This window comes from Microcaecilia unicolor, chromosome 4 (genome assembly GCF_901765095.1).
Source record: "Microcaecilia unicolor chromosome 4, aMicUni1.1, whole genome shotgun sequence".
In the NCBI taxonomy this organism is placed as follows: domain Eukaryota; kingdom Metazoa; phylum Chordata; class Amphibia; order Gymnophiona; family Siphonopidae; genus Microcaecilia; species Microcaecilia unicolor.
Window position 1 is genome coordinate 61,960,541 of NC_044034.1, and position 21,459 is coordinate 61,981,999.

Here is a 21,459-nt window from a genome sequence, read left to right on the forward strand (position 1 = left end):
CTTTGCCAGAAGTATGGTTGGGAACAGATTTCTTGGACCTTCATTCTTATATATTTGCTGTGGTAATCCTGAAAACCTGACCAGTTGAGTGAGCTTTCAGGAGAGGGTTGAGAAACACTGCTTGATTGTAATTTTGGTACTGATTGGTCAATTGTCTGAAAATTTCTACTGGCTTCCAAAACAGTTGGAAATGTACCTTTTTACAGCAGATAATGCTTCTTGTTTTTGTCTTTAGAACCAGAATTATATCTTCATTTGAGATTGATATATTATTTGTTTAATTTCAGACCAGCTGGAGGAAGTGAAAAATGGACTGCAACAGCTTGTGACTTTCTCTCTCATTACCTCAATGGAGCTGTAGTTAAAATGATTGTTGAGGTTTGTGATGAGAGCATATACTTTATATTAATTGGGAGCCTATTGTAGTCTTCAATTATTTTAGGGTAATTATATTTGTAATTAGGATTACCTCTTTTTCATAGGGGCATTGCAAATATAGTGATGTTTTTCCTCTCATGATTTCCTTTAATAATGCATATATGTCACACTGAATTATTCCTGATATTGAAACAAAATGTAATATTAGACAAAGGGAATCTGAGTCAACGCAAGGGGGGCCTTTTACTAAGGCGCACTGGCATTTTTAGCGCACTCTAAAAATAGGTGCGCACTAAATGCTAGAGACGCCAATGTATTCCTTTAGGTGTCTTTAGTGTTTAGCGCACCTATTTTTACTGCGTGCTAAAAACGCCAGCATGCCTTAGTAAAAGGGACCCAAGGTTTTTAAATTGTCATTTATTTAAGGAACAAAGTTAACCAACATTGTATCACATATGAGAAAAAGTAACTGCCTCTTTAGTTTCTTAATCAACTAACTGACCAAATTTAATTGATAATTAGATACATCTGGTTGAACATAGCCAGGCTTGATTATGGCCAGCCCTGTTGAATCTAAACCTCACTATATATTGAACCTTACCGTGAGAGTGCAATAGTCGCCACAAAGTTTCTACAAGAACTTTCTGCCGCAATCAAAATTCTAGAAGACATAAGGGAAAAAAAGGTTGATATCAGTCTGGGAATGCCTACAAAACCATTTCTAAAGTTCTGGGACTCCACTGAAACACAGTGAGAGCCATTGTCTGGAGAAGACTTGGAACAGTGGCAAATCTTCCCAGGAGTGGCTTGCCTTCCAAAATTACTCCAAGGGTGCAGTGACAACTCATCCAGGAAATCACAAAACATCTCAGAACGTCATCCAAAGAACTACAAATCTCTGCCTCAGCTAAGGTCAGTGTTCATGACTCCATAATAAGAAAGACTGGGCAAAAATGGGATTCATGGCATAGTAGCAAGGCAAAAACTGCAGCTATCAAAGAGTAACATCAGTGCTAGACTCATATTTGCAAAACATACCTTGGTGATCACCAAGCCTTTATTATGTCCATAGAACATTATCTCAGATGAGTCAAAAGTGGAACTTTTTGGACAATACAGGTTTCATTATGTTTGATGTAAAGGACCTAGAAAACTTGCTGCTGTGGAAGGAGCCTTGAATTCTGCATCGTACTAGAAAATTCTTAAGGAGAATGTCATTTGTCTATGACTGAAGTGTTATTGGGTTATGCAGCTACAAAGCTTGAAAGGAAGCCTAAATCTGAATGGCTGGGGAGAAACAAAATTAAAGTTTTGGATTGGCTTAGTCAAAGTCCTTTGAGCTCAATTAAGATTTTGTGGCAGGACCGGAAATATGCTGTTCCTGCATAAAAATCCATGAATGTGTGTGAATTAAGGCAGTTATGCAAGGAAGAGTGGGCTAAGATTCTTCAATGACGATGTGGAAAACTGATATGAAATAATAGGAAGTGTTTGGTTGTAATTATTGCTTCTAAAGGTGATGCAACCAGTTAAGTTTAGGAGATTGTTAATTTTTTACATGGGTAAAATGGGCGTTGGATAACTTTGTTCTTTAATAAATGATGGGGGATACTAAACACTGCACAAACTTATACATTCCTGGACACAATAAAGGAATTTGTTCAATATTGAGAATGCTTAGCACCCACAGACCTGGCACCTCTGTATATTTCTGATTTCTGAGTTTCTAAAATGGAGAGGTATATTAGAAGTAGGAAGCCTGCTAAGGAATCTGTGGGACCATTAAATGAGGAAGCAACAAAATGGAAGGACAAGGCTGTAACAGAGAGATTGAATTAATTCTTTACTTTGGGCTTTATGGAAGAAGGTGTAAGAGATGTACCTATACCGGAAATGGTTTTCAGGGGTGATGATGTGGAGGAACTAAAGAAGTCTAGGTGAACTTGAAAGATGTACTGAGCCAAATTGACAGGGTATTGAAAGAACTCAAAACATGAAATTTGCTGATCTGCTATTAATCTGTAACCTCTCGTTAAAATCACCCATAGTACCTGAAGATTGGAGGGTGGTCAATGTGACACAGATTTTTAAAAAGGGTTCCGGAGTGATCTGGGAAATTACGGACCGGTAAGCCTGACTTCAGTGCCGGGCAAAATAATGGAAACTAAAATTGCAGAATACTAGACAAACATGGTTTAATGGTACAGAGTCAGCATGGATTCAGTCAAGGGAGGTCTTGCCCTCACTAATTTGCTTCATTTCTTTGAACGCATGAATAAACATTGATAAAGGTGAGCCAGCTAGATTTTCAAAACGTTTTTTACAAAGTACCTTATGAGAGACTCCTGAGAAAATTTATTTATTTATTGTGAACATTTATATCCCACATAATCCCACCAAGGCAGGCTCTATGTGGCTTACAATGATAAAGGAAGAGTACAATACAATTAGAGTCATGGGTTAGGAGGCAGTGTCCTTTTGTGGATTAAGAATCTGTTATTGGACAGAAAACAGAGGGTAGGATTAAATAGCCATTTTTTTTCAATGGAGGAGGGTGAACCAGTGGCGTGCTGCAGGGATCTGTACTGGGCCTGGTGCTATTTAACATATTTATAAATGATATTGAAATTAGAATGGCAATGAAAGAAAAGATAACTTTTTAGAAGCCAACAGGTTACAGGATCTGAGGCAACATGGCTTTACTAAAGAAAATTCCCTCCAAACGAATCTTGATGACTTCTTTGACTGAGTGACCAAAGAACTGGATGAAGTACTTGTGCTAGTTGTAATCTACTTGGATTTCAGCAAAGCCTTTGATACAGTCCCTCACAGAAGACTTTTGAATAAGCTGAGAGGGCTGAACTTAGGATCCAAAGTGGTGAACTGGATAGGAAACTGGTTGACCGACAGCTGGCAGAGGGTGGTGATAAACGGAATCTGCTCGGAGGAAAGGAAGGTGAGCAGTGGAGTTCCTTAGGGGTCAGTGCTGGGGCCGATTCTGTTTAATATATTTGTGAGAGATATTGCTGAAGGGTTAGAAGGAAAGGTTTGCCTTTTTGTGGCTGACACAAAGATAACCAATAGAGTGGATACAGTGGATACCCTGGAGGGAGTAGAAACAATGAGAAGAGATCTCCAAGCATTAGAAGAATGGTTGAGGGTCTGGCAAATAACTGCTAATATAATAATTAGCAGTGTTGGGTTTACACTTATCACTGTTCTTCCTTGTGTTAATCACCAAGTATTTACCAAGAATAGATATTTCCAATATTTATTATAAATTTGTCTAAAATACATTTCTTCTCAACCTTATACTTATCCTTCTGGCCACAGCCGCTACGTTGTTGCATTGTTTCTTCATCGTCAGATCCTTGGACCCATCACCCCAAGGACCTCTCCTGATTTAAGCTTACTAATCTCTCTCCTATCTGGTAACTCTTTTGGGTTTCTGTACCACCAGTGCATCACACAACTTCTTGGCATTAACTTTGATCTCCAAGTATTTACCAAGAATAGATATTTCCAATATTTATTATAAATTTGTCTAAAATATATTTCTTCTCAACCTTATACTGTAAATCTCATAACAAACCATATCCCTGTTTCACAATATCCATTTGCTTGCTTAGGTCCTTATAATGAAATCCTTCAAATTGATTCTATTGTTTTGTTATACAAACTAGTAACCAATAATGTTCTTGGTATTCTTGACCATAAAACTTTGGCAATACAGTGTTCATCACTCTATTGTCCACTCAGTCTTCCACGTTGTTTATGGTTTTCAATTGTATTCCTTAATGATCTTCTCAATGCACTTCTATATATGTAAAGGATTTCCAATTATATCCCATAGTATATCTTCTCAACGGATATTCACAGTTCATGATATACCTTTTACCAGCTACAAACAGCTCATGGCGTGTCTTTCGCTAGCTACAGCCAGATCTTCAATTATATTCCTTAATACATCTTCTCAACAAATGTTCACAGTTCTACACAAAGCTTGTGTTTCGCCAAGAGCGTCTTCAGGAACTGTTCAATATATCATCGTATTGCAACAATTTTACCATTAAACTCTTCGGAGACGATTTATAATATTGATATTACCATGCAGATTGGACGGCAACACTGGTAACTGGGAAGCAAAGCCAGTGCTGGGCAGACTTTTACAGTCTATTCCCTGATTGTGACTGAATAGATATGGATGGGCTGGAGTGTAATTGTTATGGAGATTTGATGTTAACTTCAGAAATTTTAGTACAAGAACAGTGCTGGACAGACTTCTACAATCTATGCCCTGAAAATGGCATGGTCAGCTCAAGACAGATATACATATGAAGTATCACGTACCATGTGTAATGAATTTATCATGTTGGGCAGAGTAGATGGACCACACAGGTCTTTATCTGCCGTCATAGACTATATTACTATGCTGTTCTCCTGTTGCACTGCCACTTTCGCCAGACATCTAGTTTGCCTTGTGGCAAGGCTGACATTGTTGCTAGCATTTTTTCATTAAAACTATAAGATTTGTAAACTGAAAGTGTAGCAGGAACAAGTAGGGAAAGCATGTGTAACACGGATTTTAGAATTCTTTCCAACTCATTTGTGTGTGCATCTGTGTTCCTTCTGATCTAAAGGGTTGAGATGTTTTGAATGGAACAGCACCTGAATAGTTGAGTTGGAAAGGATAATATAATAAAATAAAACAAAGTATGACAAGATATCTAACTCTTGTCACTGTAGGCAGATTTCAAAAAATTAATTTTATAGATTAATCCTAGGGTGCCACTGCCCATGGCAATAGGAATTAGTGTGCTGCTCCATTAATTGGCAATACACATTACAACCAGTAGAAACAACACAGTTCAGTTAGTAGGTGTCACTGTACATAGCAGTTAGTCGTATAGTTCGGTCACTTGTTTTCAAAGCAGAATTTTCAACAAAAAAAATGAAACGCACATTTGAATCTGAAAGAGGCAATCCAACACTGATAGGGTGTGGCAGCAGTGGGCAGTTGTGCGATGAATGACGTGTGTAGCGCATGTCTTGTGGAATTATTTCCAATCCTCTGTGTGTCTGTTACCAGGGATGTAGAGAAGAAACCAAAAGAAATGTGAAAGTAGCAAGTTTCTAACTGCTGTGTCTCAATCAGACTCATTTTTGAAAGAGATGGACGTCCAAAAAGTGACATAAATCGGCATTTGGACGTCCATCTCACATAAATGTCCAAATGGGTATAATCAAAACCGCATTTTGGAAGTCTTTCTCAGAAGTCCTTAGGAAGGACGTCCAAATCTCAATGGGACGTATTGGGGGCGTGTTCAAGGTGGGACTTGGGCGTTCCTAAGACTTGGACGTCTTTGATCCATAATGGAACAAAGCAGAAACGTCCAACACTAAAACTTGGACGTTTTGAGCTAGACCTGTTTTTCTTATGAATAAGGCACAAAAAGGTGCCCCAAAATGACCAGATAACCACTGGAGGGAATCAGGATGACCTCCCCTTACTCCCCCAATGGTCACTAACCCTCTCCGACCCCCAAAAAGTGTGTTGAAGAACATTACTTGCTAGCCTCAGATGTCATACTCAGGTCCATGACAGCAGCATGCAGGTCCCTGGAGTAGTTTAATGCACTTCAGACAGGTGGACCCAGGCCCATCCCCCCACTACCTGTTACACTTGTGCAGGAAACCGTGAGCCCTCCATAACCCACCAGAAACCCACTGTACCCATATATATAGCTGCCCCCTTCACCCATAAGGGCTATGGTAATAGTGTACAGTTGGGGGTAGTGGGGTTTGGGGGGCTAAGCACATAAGGTAAGGGAGCTGTGTACCTGGGAGCATTTTATGAAGTCCACTGCAGTGCCCCCTAGGGTCCTCGGTTGGTGTCCCGGCATGTCAGGGGGACCAGTCTACTAAAAATGCTGGCTCCTATGTCCCAATGGCTTACCTTTGGACGTTTTAGACTTGGACTTTTTTTTTTCGAAAATGGCTGAAAATCAAAGACGTCCAAATTGCAGGACGTCCATGGTATTTTCAAACACAAAAGATGGACATCCATCTTTTGCGAAAATGTCCTCCTTCCTGCTTCGGAATTTGGACATCTTTGTAAAACGTCCAAATTCTGATTTAGACGTTTCTTTCGAAAATGCCCCTCTGTGTATCAAGTTTCTATTCTGCAGAAGATGAGCTGCTTTTCTATAGAAATACATTGGATCATTCTCAACCCATTATGTTTGATTTCTTTCCAACATTCTGTTTGGTTTAGTAAGAATAAAATCAGCGTCACATCACTTGGTTATGAGTAAGTATGTAACAGATGAATGCCATTACAGGTAATTAGTCCTAAAAGCTATCCAACTATCTCCATTGACAAGCAAGATTAGTTGGCTACCCAAGTGAGTGATGTCATTTGAGAACAACCAAAGTTCAAAGTCTGGTAGAAAAACTTCTAAGCATCACTCCACTTCAGGTTTTTCTTACCCACCCTGCAAAATATATGTTGCACTCAACCCTGCAGTATATTAGCCTTTTTTTCTTTGATTTTTCTCTGTCTGCCTCTGTGTGTGTACAGAGACGTTGAGCTTAACTTAGCTGCCTGACTCTTCAACATGTTCAATGATAAAACTGGTTGTAAATGTTGTCCTACATGCCAAAAAAATCAAATATAGATCTTATTTAAAACACTAGTAAAAAAGGCCCGTTTCTGACACAAATGAAACGGGCGCTAGCAAGGTTTTCCTCGGAGTGTGTATGTTTGGGAGAGTGTATGTGAGAGTGACTGTTTGAGAGTCAGAGTGAAAGTGTGAGTGTGTGAGAGAGAGAGTGAGTCTGGGTGTGAGTGTGTTTGTGAGAGAGTGTGTGTGTGTGAGAATGAGTGTGTGTGCAAGTGTGTATGTGAGACACAGTGTGAGAGAGAGTGTGTGTGTGTGGGCGAGACAGAGTGTGTGTGAGACACAGATTCTCTGTGAGAGTGAGTGTATGAGACCAAGCGAGTGTGTGAGTGACTGTGTGGCACATAGAGAGTGAATGTGATACAGTGTGAGATAGAGTGTGTGAGAGTGAGAGTCAGAAAGACATTGTATATGAGAGAGAGAGTGTGAGCCCTGCCCTCCCAATCCATGCCCATCTGTCCCCTGCCCCCTCCATTCATCCTTTCCAGCAATTCCCTCTTCTCCCTGAGCCCTGCCCTCCCAATCCATGCCCATCCATGCTCCTCTGTCACCTGTCCCCCTCCATTCATCCCTATCCAGGAATTCCCCTCTCTTCCCTGAGGCCTGCCCTGCAAATCCATATCCATCCATGCCCATGTGTCCCCTCCATTCATCCCTATCCAGCAATTCCCTCTCTCCCTGAGCCCTGCCCCTCCCAATCCATGCCATCCATGCTCCTCTGTCACCTGTCCCCTCCATTCATCCCTATCCAGGAATTCCCCTCTCTCCTGAGGCCTGCCCTGCAATCCATATCCATCCAATGCCCATGTGTCCCCTCCATTCATCCCTATCCAGCAATTCCCCTCTCTCCCTGAGCCCTGCCCTCCCAATCCATGCCCATCCATGCTCCTCTGTCCCCTGCCCCCTCCATTCATCCCTTTCCAGCAATTTCCCTCTCTCCCTGAGCCCTGCCCTCCCAATCCATGCCCATACATGTTCCTCTGTCACCTGCCCCTTCCATTCATCCCTATCCAGCAATTCCCCTCTCTCCCTGAGGCCTGCCCTGCAATCCATATCCATCCATGCCCATCTGTCCCCTCATTCATCCCTATCCAGCAATTCCCCCTCTCCCGAGTCCTGCCCTTCCAATCCATGCCCATCCATGCTCCTCTGTCACCTGGCCCCTCCATTTATCCCTATCCAGCAATTCCCCTCTCTCCCTGAGGCCTGCCCTGCAAACCATATGCATCCATGCCCATCTGTCCCCTCCATTCATCCCAATCCAGCATTCCCCTCTCCCTGAGTCCTGGCCCTTCCAATCCATGCCATCCATGCTCCTCTGTCACCTGGCCCCTCCATTTCATCCCTATCCAGCAATTCCCCTCTCTCCCTAAGGCTGCCCTGCAATCCATATCCATCCATGCCCATGTGTCCCCTCCATTCATCCATATCCAGCAATTCCCCTCTCTCCCTGAGTCCTGCCCTCCCAATCCATGCCCATCCATGCTCCTCTGTCCCCTGCCCCCTCCATTCATCCCTTTCCAGCAATTCCCCTCCTCTGCCTGAGCCCTGCCCTCCCAATCCATGGACATCCATGCTCCTCTGTCCCCTGCCGCCTCCATTCATCCTTTTCCAGCAAGTCCCCTCTCTCCCTACATGACCCCCCCTCGCATCCATGCTTCTCTCTCTCCCATGTCCCAGCCTGGCCCCCCCCTCTTCTGCCCCCCCCCCCCCCCCTTCGCATCCATGCTGTCGTTTTCTCCCTTGGCCTCCCCGCTCCCATTGTTCTACTTTACTGCCACCCTCTTCTCTCCCCCCAACATCCTGTTTGTTTTTTTTTCTTCTTTTTAAATTTACCTCCGTGGCGGTTCCGGCAGCGAAGCGTCAGGGAAGGAGGCGTGCTCCCGACGTCTAGGTTTCCCTTTGCTGTGTTCCGCCTCTTTTGACGTCATCCTGGACGTCAGAAGAAGGCGGAACACAGTGAAGGGAAGGCTAGACGTCGGGAGCGCCGCCTCCTTCCCTGACGCTTCACTGCTGAGCGATGCGATTGGTTGAGTGTCATTGCTCCGCCCTCGACGTCATCACGTTTGACGTGTGGGCGGGGCAGACACAAAGCGATCTCACCCCCTTCACTTTTAGAATGTTGGGTAAGTGAGGCTTCATTAGAACGTTTGAGGTGCGTTTTATATAGAGAGATGATTAAAATTAAAATCAAATATAAATAATGAAAACCATGTAAAACATCAACAAACATCCAAAAAGATATCATAATAGTCATCATACAAACAGTGCTCCAAAGTGCATATCAATTACATTGTATAATCATCGTAATGTGGAAAGTGAAGACACGGATGTCAAAATCACAAAATGAACCTTTGCATCATTGTGCTCAATCGTGAGACAGGCATGAAATGAAGCTTAAACATATCTGTGAAAGTGCAGAACTTGTGCAAACAGTACAACAAACTACCCATACTACGTGCCTGGAAGGGGAATCAAACATATGCTTCCCTCTAGAACTAACAATCTGGTTGCATTCTAAACAATTAAATATGAAGCAGTATAGCAAAAAGCCTTTTAAATAAGAAATTGATATAAAGCATAAGCAATAAGAAGTGTACTCGCAGACTTGTAACAGAATCCTCCAGAGTTTCTCTGTGAAACAAACTTGGTTTCAAAAAGGTTTGTGTCTTGCTTAAAGGCCAGCGGTCACAAAAAATGGTAGAAATTCAAAATTTAAGAATCAAAAAAATTAAAAATTTGATTTTAACACTACAAAGCAAGCATACTCAAAAGGTGAACATGCTGAAAACATAAAAATACTTGGAAAGTGCTGATTAAAATTCCCCAAGGACTGTTTATGGGAAGTCTCTCAAAAAAAAATTTTTTTTAACCATATTCAATAGAGGAGCATGTGTGTTCATCTAAAAATGCTGTAAATCACTTTAAAAATGTTGAAGAAAGGCTAAAAATGCTTAGGATTTCTGTGCATTCCAGTAGCCTCTTGTGTGTTCCAGTGATGTTGCTAATGATGACATTGGAATCGGGGCTGGCTTGGAATAAGTCTCAAAGCTTATACCCTTCTGAAACACAAATGGGCAGATGATCATTCCCCTTGCTGTTCCAAAACAGCGCCATAAAAATACCGCTGGAACAGCGTAGGTAAATTAGCGCCCCAATGGTCAACACTAATAACATGTAAATTTAGGTGCATTATTAGCATTCATCATCAGGGCAAAAGCACCAGGAGGATTTGAGCCTGAGCACATGCTCAAGGCACAATCCTCCTGCAGAAGAAGGTTGACAAATCCAGGCTGTCAAAGAAAAAGCCTGGACCTGTCAAACCTCAAGCCCTCCAACACAAGGGTCTGGAAGTGGGGGGTACATGCTGGGGACCAAGGCCCCCCTCCACTCCTGCCAAACACACGGGGGCTTGGAGGTCTGTGGACCCCCTCACCCCCCCCCCCCCTCCCAGCATGTAACCCACTCCCCTGGCCAAACACAAGGTTTGGTGACCTCCATGGCCTCACACACCCCCACACACACAAGTCCCCCCCCCCCCCCCCCCCCAAAACAGCAAAAGTACCCTAGTGGTCCACTGAGACCCTTGACAGCCCCCCTCCCCAAGGCTAGCCCTGGTGGTCTATTGGTGGGGTCCCCCTGACCCGAAACCCCTCTCATATTTAGAATGGAGGAGGGAGGGACTAGCACTCCTTCCCTCCTCTGTGCACCACTTCAAAGGGCAGGGCTTTATGTCCATATAAGGGAAAATTGCCTTATATAGAAGTTAAGACCTACACAGTTCATCGCCATTTTGAGATGGTACCCAGAGGAGGGAGTGCTAGTCCCTTCCCCCTTTCTAAGGTATGAGGGTAGGGAGTTGGGTTTAGGGGGACCCCAATACTAGACCACCAGGGCTAACGTTGAGAGTGAAAGCTATCGAGGATCCCGCAGGACCACCAGGGTATTTTTTTATGTTGGGGTGGGCCTGGAGGTTACATTCGGGGGGAGGGGTGAAGGGTCTGAAGATCCACTGGAACTCTAGGGCCCTGTGTTTGGGGGGGGGGGGGATATCTGGGTTCTACTGGACCACCAGGGCTAGGTTTGTCTGTCTCCTTATTCCTCCCACTTGCTCCGCAAATCCTAACACCAGCTCCCGAGGTGGAGTAGTATTTGGCGCACTGCCTGCTGATCATCTGGGGGAATGCGGGACACCCTCTTTGGCATGTATTTGCATGCAATTAGCAGTCAGAGCCGGTGAGCTAGTCTGGTTCTAATTGTTTATTTCTGATCATCTGCCCATAATTATTCAATAAAGATACTGCTTGATTACATTACATACAAATCATATTTAACTTTAAACAATTTTTATTAAACCATGAAAGAAAATAGTTCAACCACAGCATAGGTAATATGCTCAATATTATGGACAAGAAAGCTCACATCTCCCCCCTCTCTAGCTGCTTACAGCGTAAAGAAGAACATGAAGGAATCCAATCAGGTTGAACGAAATGCTGTATAAGATAATATAACCCTAGCTAAACCCACCCGCTTCCCCCCCCCCCCCCCCCCCCCCCCCGAATAAAAAAAGAGGGTAATCCAAAGAGTGGACTCGGATCTCCCTGGACCATTACGTCATGGATGGCGATCCCAAACCCCAACCCTCTATACCAGGTGAGGAAAAAAGAAAAAAAAAACTCATACACAAACTCATTCATCCACTAGTGACTATTCTAGGTGTTGAAAACTTGCCTCGCAGCAGAGCGAAACCCTAAAAAGAATTAAGTATCAGTCCGGGCTGCATGAGGCAAAGACTGAATGTAAACCTCCCAATCCTCCAAAAAAAAACCTCTGTGCATCGGAGAAGACCAAGCTTGTCACTCCACAAACATAAGGCATGGAAACAATTGCACCATGCCCAATAGGAGGGACATTGATCTCCCACCACACCCCCAAAATAACTTACTTGCCCAAAACTCCTGCCTTCTGAATTAAAAGCCTAATGTGTTTGTTAGGAACATGGAAGGCCTCATGTTTATCCAATAAAATGCTCGCAGAGGAAAAAGGCAAAGACTGCCCCACCAATCTCCAGGTATCGCCATATAGCCCGCCAAAATAACAACCTTCAGTCAATTCTAAAACACACATATGAAGGAGTTGACATCCCTTCGGCATTTCAGACAAATGGGAGTATCATATCATACAAATCATATTTAAATGAAGTGAAAAGTTTCAGAGCCCTAAAACTCGTGTTATTCTCTTTTAAAGTCATAAAGAACATAAATATACAGTTAAGCTCTTATATATTCTCTCCAGGGTTGATCTTGAGATTAATTCCACAATTTAAACAATTATCACCAAGGTGATTTTGTTTCTTTTCACATTATGTCCCACTGGAAGCACTGAAGGAGCCAGCATATTCTTCTAATATTTTTGTCTTTATATGCGACTGTTGGCTGTTTGTGAAGGATATGGGAAAAACCCTGGATCACATGCCAATGTTTTGCATAATATCTGTATAATCCCATATGACATACGATCATAAAACACGTACACTAGTTCTCATTTTTCTTAGTGTTAGATTCTAATAGGGTCGTCTTTTCTATTTTTTTTTCTCTTCTCTTCGTATAACATAGTAACACAATCCATCCAGTCTGCCAGCTGTCACACATCAATTCATATTAACTCAACATGAATGTGATGTAAGATACTTGAGCATGATCTTTATTTGGTGTTTCTGGGACAGACCAAAGAAGTCTGCCCAGCCTTGTCACACATTACAAATACTGGAGTTGCAATTGCACTCCAGCCCTTCTGTCTTGTCATTTGTGGGTACAGACTGTAAAAGTTTCCCAGCACTGGGCTGTCTAAGCCATTCCAGCCCATCCTAAACTGGATTTCTATATACAGGACACAGCCCATACAAGTCTTCCTAAAACCGGCCCTAGTTCATCACAGCAGGAGTCGTCATCCAAGTGTCACTGACACATCCACACACATGCAGGCCATTTAAGTTTAGGAGTTTTTTTTTATACCATCCATTTTCTATTAGAGATATTCTTTGTTCATCCCACACCATTTTGAATGCTGTCACCATTTTTGTCTCTATCACCTCCTTCAGGAGGGAATTCCAGGCTTCAGCCACTCTGTCTGAAAAAAATTTCCTGACAAAAGTTTACCACCCCCACAACCTCAATTCATGTCCTCTAGTTTTATCATTTCTCATTCTTTGGGAAAGATTTGTTTCTATATTAATACCTTTCATGTATTTAACATCTGTATCGTATCTCCCTGTCCCTCCTTTCCACTAGAGTGTACCTATTCAGGTCTTCCAGTCTCTTGTAATACGTGTTTTGGCAACAGACCCCATACCATTTTTGTCACCTTTGTCTGGACCGCTTCTAGTTATTTATATCCTTGGCAAGATGTGGCCTTAATAAACTGAACACATAGGGCCTCACCAGGCACTTGTACAGGTGCATCAACACATCCTTTCTTCTGCTGGTTATGTCACTCAATGCAAGCCTAGTATCCTTCTGGCTACAGCCACCACCCATTCACACTGTTTTGTTAATTTAAATCCTCGGACACCATCTCCCTGTCTGTTCATATCAGCTTCTCACCTCTTAGGACATAGGACTCCCTTGGATTTCTACTCCCCAAATGCATCACTCTGTACTTCTTTGTATTACATTTTAACTGCCAAACATTGGACCATTCTTCTAATTTTTGCAGATCCCTTTTCATGTTTTCCACTCACTCCGGGGTGTCCACTCTGTTACAAATCTTGGTATCATCTGCAAATAGTCAAACCTTACCTTTTAACCCTTTGGCAATGTTGCTCATAAATATGTTGAACAGAATTAGACCCAGAACTAATCATTGAGGCATTCCGCTACTCTCCTCTCCTTCCTCTGAGTGAGTTCCATTGACCATTTATATTCTTAACAAGGTAGCCTCTTTGGCATCTACAACTCTCATCACATATGACTAGTAAGTATAGTCTTTGTTTCACTCTCAAAGAAAAAACTGACTAAATGGTAAATTATTTGTAAGTGATGGGCCTGGCAGCTATTGTAATGTAACATCTTTGTCTGTCCTGTATAGGGTTGTGTTAAATATGCTTTTATTTTTTTTCAAATTTTAGAGATTTTCCAGAAATTATCCCTGGGATTTTAATCAGCAATCTCCAAGTATTTTTGTTTTTAAGCATGTTCCCCCTTTTGAGTGTGCTTTGTGGTTTTAAAATGGTTTTGAATTGTTTTGATTCATACATTTGGGGGTTTTTTTGACCTTTGACCTCAAACACAAGACATACAAACCCTTTTGAAACCAAGTTTGGTTGTTTGACAGAGAAACTTCTAGAGGATTCTGTTACAGGGCTGTGAGTACACTTCTTATTGCTTATGCTTAATCCAATGGTTCCCAACCTGAGCCTGGAGGTGCAGTGCATGCAAATATCTCTCTTGAATATTCGTTGTCGATATCCCAAAAACCTGACTGGCTGAGGTGCCTCCAGGACCAGGTTTGAGAGCCACTGTCTTAATCTATATTTGATTTAAAAGATTTTCTTTTGGTTATACTGCTTAATATTTTTTTTATTGTTTTAGAATTCAGCCAGATTATTAGTTCTAGAGGGAAGCGTATTGTTGATTCTCTTTCTAGGTGTGCACTGTTAGTTTTGATGCCTGTCTCACGATTGTATCTCATTTTCAAATAAAGAGCCCCTTTTATATAATTTTTTAGGATTGTCAGAAGGTGGGCTTAATCTTTAGTAATCCACTTATATGTGTACAAAATCATACATAGGCTGCCTCACCACTTTTCCTCATCGGTCCAAGGTTTTCTATTTATATCTCTTCTTTTTGCATATACTTGTAAAATTCTTATTTATTTCAATGTCCTTTTTTTTCAACCTTCAGTCCTAAATAGTATTCATTCATTCAACAGCTCAGAATAGCTACTTCCATATCATCAAGCTGATCAATCCATAGACTGGTGGGTTGTGTCCATCTACCAGCAGGTGGAGATAGAGAGCAAACTTTTGCCTCCCTATATGTGGTCATGTGCTGCCGGAAACTCCTCAGTATGTTCTCTATCTCAGCAGGTGGTGGTCACACACAGCAGCAGCTCTGGCTAGGCCTCCAAGCCTAATCCTTAGGTTTTGTTGAGGCCTGGGGTTGAGGGCTCTTTTGAGCAAGTGCAAACCTGGTGGTGCCAGGTCCCTCCTTTTCTCCCCCCTCCCGCTGGCTCCGTTTAAAAAAAAAAAAAAATTTTAAACGTCTTTAAAGGCGTTTATTTTGACGTTTATTTAAACGTTCATTGCAGCTACTCACTGGGACACCAGTTCGTTACAGCTCGGAGCGGCAAGCAGGTAATTTTACCTTTTTATAGCGGGCAGGGGGTTCCCCGATTCTTCTCCTCGTGGCATATGGCGTCGGAGGGCGAGGGCGCAAAGGGTCGCTCCCCGGATCGCTGGAGCGCTTCTAGAGGGGATGCGGGGATTTTGCAGCCTGATTCGCCCTTGATGGGTGACAGTTTAGTGACCGATGAATGTCCCGGTCCTTCCTCCGGCGTGGCGGTTTTTCCCGCCATAAACGCCCATCCCCCGCTCCTCGCCTCCGCCATCTTGGCCGGCCACGCGGCTCGGACGGCTTCTTCGGGGGCCGCCCTTGAGGTTGGAGACATTAATGCCATGAACGCCCTTAATTTGGGCGACGGCACAAAACCGGCTAATGTTAAGAGCCGTTCTTCCCGCGCGGCTCCTTCGCGGAGTTTCGCGCCGGACGCCATTTTGGATGCGCAGCATGTCTCTCCCCCGCTATTTCGAGCGCCGGTTGAGAGTGCGTCTAGGGCTGTTGCCCAGGCTGTGGAAGTGCACAGTCTGGGGGTTTCTCCCCCGAGTTTGTTTTGCTGCTGCATCAGGCCTTCCTCATGCACAACGCTGCCCCTGCTCCCTCGTCTGGTAAAGAGGTTGAGGTTCCCAGAGGCAAACGCCCTCGGGTTGATTCCCAGGCCTTGGAGGAATTTGTCTCCTCCGATGTAGATGAGGGCAGCGTGTCTGAGGTCTCCCAACGGTCCTTTGCGGATTCCTTGGAGGAGACGGATCCCCGCTCGGTTGGAGCGGATGACCCCTCTGCAGCGCGGCTTTTTAGCCCAGAGGATTTGCCCAACCTGTTGTTACAGGCCATGGACACTTTGAAGATTTCCTCTCCGGAGGACGTCTCTCCCTCAGCCCCTGTTGGCTCTGCCATTATGCTGGGGACGAAGCGCCCGCCTAGAACCTTCCACGTGCATGATGCCATGCACACCTTAATTTCGGCTCAATGGGATGCCCCAGAAGCGAGCCTTAAAGTGGCTAGGGCTATGTCCCGCCTCTATCCTTTGGCTGTGAGTGAGCGTGAGGCCTATCTGTGGCCTACCGTGGATTCTTTAATCACTGCGGTGACTAAGAAAACGGCGTTGCCGGTGGAAGGTGGCACGGCCCTAAAGGACGCCCAAGACAGAAGATTGGAGGCGGCCTTAAGGTCGTCCTTTGAGGCGGCTGCTTTAAGTTTGCAGGCCTCAGTTTGCGGCTCCTATGTGGCCAGGGCGTGCCTGACTATGGTGCAGCGGGCTTCCCCCTCGGATCATTCCTTGAGGGCTGATTGGCCGGCCCTGGAATCGGGCTTAGCCTATTTGGCAGACTTGCTGTATGATGTCTTGAGAGCCTCAGCTAAAGGCATGGCTCAGACAGTCTCTGCGCGGCGGTGGCTTTGGCTGAAACATTGGTCTGCTGACCACGCCTCTAAATCCCGCCTGGCTAGATTGCCTTTTAAAGGCAAGCTGCTCTTTGGGGTCGAGCTGGACAAAATCGTGACCGATCTCGGCACGTCTAAGGGCAAGAAGTTACCAGAGGTCAGGGCTCGGGCTAGTGCTCGTCCCGGTACCTCCAGAGGACGGTTTCAGGAAGCCCGTCGGTACCACCCGGGCAGGTCGGGTTCTTCTGCCCCCTCTTCCTTTAAGAGGAATTTCTCCCCCAAGCAGCATTCCTTTCGCAGAGACCGCCGTCCCGGAGGTGCTCCCTCCGGTCCTCCCCCAGGGTCTCGTACCCAATGACGGGGTCTTGGTCCACGCCCCAGTGCAGATTGGAAGACGGCTGTCCTCGTTTCTGGGCGAGTGGACCACAATAACTTCAGACGCTTGGGTGCTGGAAGTCATCAGAGACGGCTACAAGCTAGACTTCTGCCGACCCTTAAGAGACGGGTTTGTACTCTCTCCCTGCAAGTCTCCAGTCAAAGCTGTGGCAGTGCAGCAGACTTTGGACAATCTGATCCTCCTGGGTGCGGTCGTTCCGGTGCCAGAAAGTCAGCTTGGCAAGGGGCGTTACTCCATTTACTTTGTGGTACCAAAGAAAGGAGGTTCTGTCCGGCCTATCCTCGACCTCAAAGGGGTCAATCGGGCCTTGAAAGTGCGGCACTTTCGCATGGAGACTCTCCGCTCTGTTATAGCGGCAGTGAAGGCAGGGGAGTACCTGGCATCCTTGGACATCAAGGAAGCATACTTGCATATTCCCATCTGGCCTCCTCATCAACGCTTTCTGCGTTTTGCAGTCCTGGGCCGACACTTCCAGTTCAGAGCCCTCCCTTTCGGGTTGGCTACTGCTCCGCGGACCTTTTCCAAAGTAATGGTGGTCATAGCGGCCTTCCTGCGAAAGGAAGGAGTACAAGTCCATCCTTATCTGGACGACTGGTTGATCCGAGCCCCCTCTTATGCAGAGTGCGGCAAAGCTGTGGACCGGGTAGTTGCTCTTTTGAGCTCCCTGGGATGGATCATCAACTGGGAGAAGAGCCAGCTGCGCCCGACTCAGTCCCTGGAGTATCTGGGAGTTCGATTCGACACCCAAGTGGGCAGAGTGTTCCTGCCAGACAATCGGATTGTCAAACTTCAGGCTCAGGTGGACCAGTTCCTAGTAGCCTCTCCTCTTCGGGCTTGGGACTATGTGCAGCTGTTGGGCTCTATGACGGCCACGATGGAAGTAGTGCCCTGGGCCAGGGCTCATATGAGACCACTTCAACACTCTCTGCTGCAGCGCTGGACTCCGATGTCGGAGGATTATGCTGTGCGCCTTCCCTTGGATCCAGCAGTGCGCAAGGCGCTGAGCTGGTGGATGCAGACAGACAAGTTGTCTACGGGAATGCCTCTGGTGACCCCAGAGTGGATTGTCGTCACGACGGACGCCTCTTTGTCGGGCTGGGGAGCCCACTGTTTGGGAAGGACAGCGCAGGGGCTCTGGTCTCCTGCAGAGGCAAAGTGGTCTATCAACCTCCTGGAACTCAGAGCCATTCGGTTGGCGCTTTTGGAGTTCATCCCGGTACTGGTGTTGAAGCCTGTACGGGTCCTGTCGGACAATGCCACGGCTGTGGCCTATGTCAACCGCCAGGGAGGTACCAAGAGCGCCCCTCTAGCCAAGGAGGCTATGAGTCTATGCCAGTGGGCAGAAGCGAACCTGGAACAGCTGTCAGCGGCCCACATTGCCGGAGTCATGAATGTCAAGGCGGACTTTCTCAGTCGCCATACCTTGGAGCCCGGAGAGTGGCAGCTATCTGCTCAGGCGTTCTTGGACATCACGAAGCGCTGGGGCCAGCCGAGCCTAGATCTGATGGCGTCATCGGCCAATTGCCAAGTGCTGCGCTTTTTCAGCAGAGGACGGGACCCTCGATCCCTGGGAGTAGATGCTCTTCTCCAACAGTGGCCGACACAAGAGCTTCTCTATGTGTTCCCGCCCTGGCCCATGTTGGGCAGGGTGCTAGACCGGGTGGCAAAGCATCCCGGCAGGGTAATCCTGGTGGGTCCGGATTGGCCCAGACGTCCCTGGTATGCGGACTTGATCAGGCTCTCAGTCGACGATCCTCTGCGGCTGCCAGTGGAGCAGGGCCTGTTACATCAGGGTCCCGTGGTGATGGAGGATCCCTCCCCCTTTGGTCTTACGGCCTGGCTATTGAGCGGCAGCGTCTGAGGAAGAAGGGCTTCTCAGACAAGGTCATCGCCACTATGCTGAGGGCGAGGAAGCGCTCTACTTCTACTGCTTACGCCAGGGTTTGGCGTATCTTTGCAGCGTGGTGTGAAGCAGGCTCACTTTCTCCTTTCACTGCTCCAATTTCTTCAGTGTTGGCGTTCCTGCAAGAAGGTCTGGACAAAGGTCTGTCGCTCAGTTCCCTTAAAGTCCAGGTAGCGGCTCTGGCTTGCTTCAGGGGCCGCCTGAAGGGTGCTTCCCTGGCTTCGCAGCAAGATGTGGTGCGCTTTCTCAAGGGAGTTAATCACCTGCGCCCTCCTCTGCACTCAGTGGTGCCTGCGTGGAATCTCAACCTGGTGCTAAGAGCATTGCAGAACCCGCCGTTTGAACCCTTGTCAAGGGCATCTCTGAAAGACCTGACGTTGAAAGCAGTCTTTTTGGTGGCTATCACTTCAGCCAGAAGAGTTTCCGAGCTCCAGGCGCTCTCATGTCGAGAGCCTTTTCTGCAGTTCACTGAGGCAGGAGTGACTATTCGCACAGTGCCTTCCTTTCTGCCCAAGATTGTTTCTCGCTTCCATGTGAATCAGCAGCTCTGTCTCTCTTCCTTTCGTAGGGAGGACTACCCAGAGGAGTACTCTGCTCTTAAATATCTGGATGTGAGACGAGTCATCATCAGATACTTGGAAGTGACCAATGATTTCCGGAAATCGGATCATCTGTTTGTCCTGTATGCAGGTCCTCGTAGGGGTCTGCAGGCTGCTAAGCCTACAGTGGCAAGATGGGTCAAGGAAGCCATTGCAGCGGCTTATGTGGCCGCGGGGAAGGTGCCGCCTATCCAGCTGAAGGCTCACTCCACAAGAGCTCAGGCGGCCTCGATGGCAGAGGCCGGTTCCGTCTCCTTGGAAGAGATATGCAAGGCGGCAACTTGGGCTTCGGCCCATACATTCTCCAAGCATTACCGCTTGACTGTGGCTGCTCGGGCGGAGGCCCGGTTTGGAGCTTCAGTGTTGCGGTCAGGGATTTCTATGTCCCGCCCTGGGTGAGTACTGCTTCGGTACATCCCACCAGTCTATGGATTGATCAGCTTGATGATATGGAAGGTAAAATTATGTATAATCATACCTGATAATTTTCTTTCCATTAATCATAGCTGATCAATCCATAGCCCCTCCCAGATATCTGTACTGTTTTTATTCTGGTTGCATTTCAGGTTCAAGTTCAGTCTTCAGTTACTTCAGAAAGACTTCGTGTTCAAGTTTTTTCACTTGGATTCTTCAAGAGTTAAGACGAGTTTGTGTTACAGTGAGCTGCTGCATTCCTCTCCCCTCCGTTTTACGGGGCTGGATTGAGACTTAAAATTCTGCCGGCACTCCCTCCCGCTTCGTGCGGCTGTAGGGCAGTTTTGTACCCCTCCCGCTTCGGCGGTGTTAGGGTCAGTCAGCTCCTCCCGCGGTTGCGGTTGCAGGATAAGCCAGATCCCCCCGCATCGGCGGGTGTGGTGTCCCTCCCCCGCTCCGCGGGGATGAGCTGGACGGATTCCCCTCCCCCACTTGTGTGGGGATGAGCTGGGTTAATTCCCCTCCCCCGTTTCGGCGGTGGTGAGCTGGGCAGAGTGTCCCTTCGTGGGTGTAATTCTCTAAGTGCTGAGTCCTGCGGATGGAGCTTTGATATCGACATACTGAGGAGTTTCCGGCAGCACATGACCACATATAGGGAGGCAAAAGTTTGCTCTCTATCTCCACCTGCTGGTAGATGGACACAACCCACCAGTCTATGGATTGATCAGCTATGATTAATGGAAAGAAAATTATCAGGTATGATTATACATAATTTTACCTTAAGGCTAGTTTCTATACCTGCTTCTTTCATTCTATATGGTAGCTGTTTAATCCCACAGAAATCATTCTGTTATTCTGACAAAGCGCCACATTTCGCCATCCTGGCTGCATCAGGGATGATTCAATTTCTGTGTGACAGTATGAGATGTAATATGCCAGCTAAGACAGCCTATTGTAATATATGAAATCAAGCAATGGTCCTATCTTCAATATTTGTTTGCTTACCAGCACAGTTAAGCACTGTAATTCACAGGTGGATTTTGTGATTTTGACCTTTGTGTCTTCACTTTCCCCGTTATAACTGTACAATGCAGGGGCATAGCCAGACACCCAATTTCGGATGGGCCTGGGCGGTAGTTAGGTGGGCAGAAGAACCCAACACCCCATGGGCGATCCAGTCTCCATCTCCCACCTGTAGGCAATCTGGTCTCTCAACACCACCATCCTCCCCGCCTGTGTACTTTTTAAAGATCAGATCTTCGTAAGCAGCATGTATGTATCAGTCATGCTGCTCGTGGCCGGTAAAGCTGTCTCCAGAAGGTAGGCGAGATGGCGAGGTGATGAGAGTTTATAGCTGGTAGGTCTGGGG

The 21,459-nt window shown here is 45.9% G+C and overlaps 1 protein-coding gene across 1 annotated transcript in view; it reads left to right on the top strand.

Moving 5' to 3' along the window:
* The window catches only part of RNF17 (ring finger protein 17), a 785,154-nt gene that overhangs the window by 550,766 nt on the left and 212,929 nt on the right, over positions 1-21,459 (top strand). The window contains 1 exon segment of the mRNA XM_030200280.1: positions 288-378. Coding sequence (XP_030056140.1) covers positions 288-378 — 91 coding nt within the window.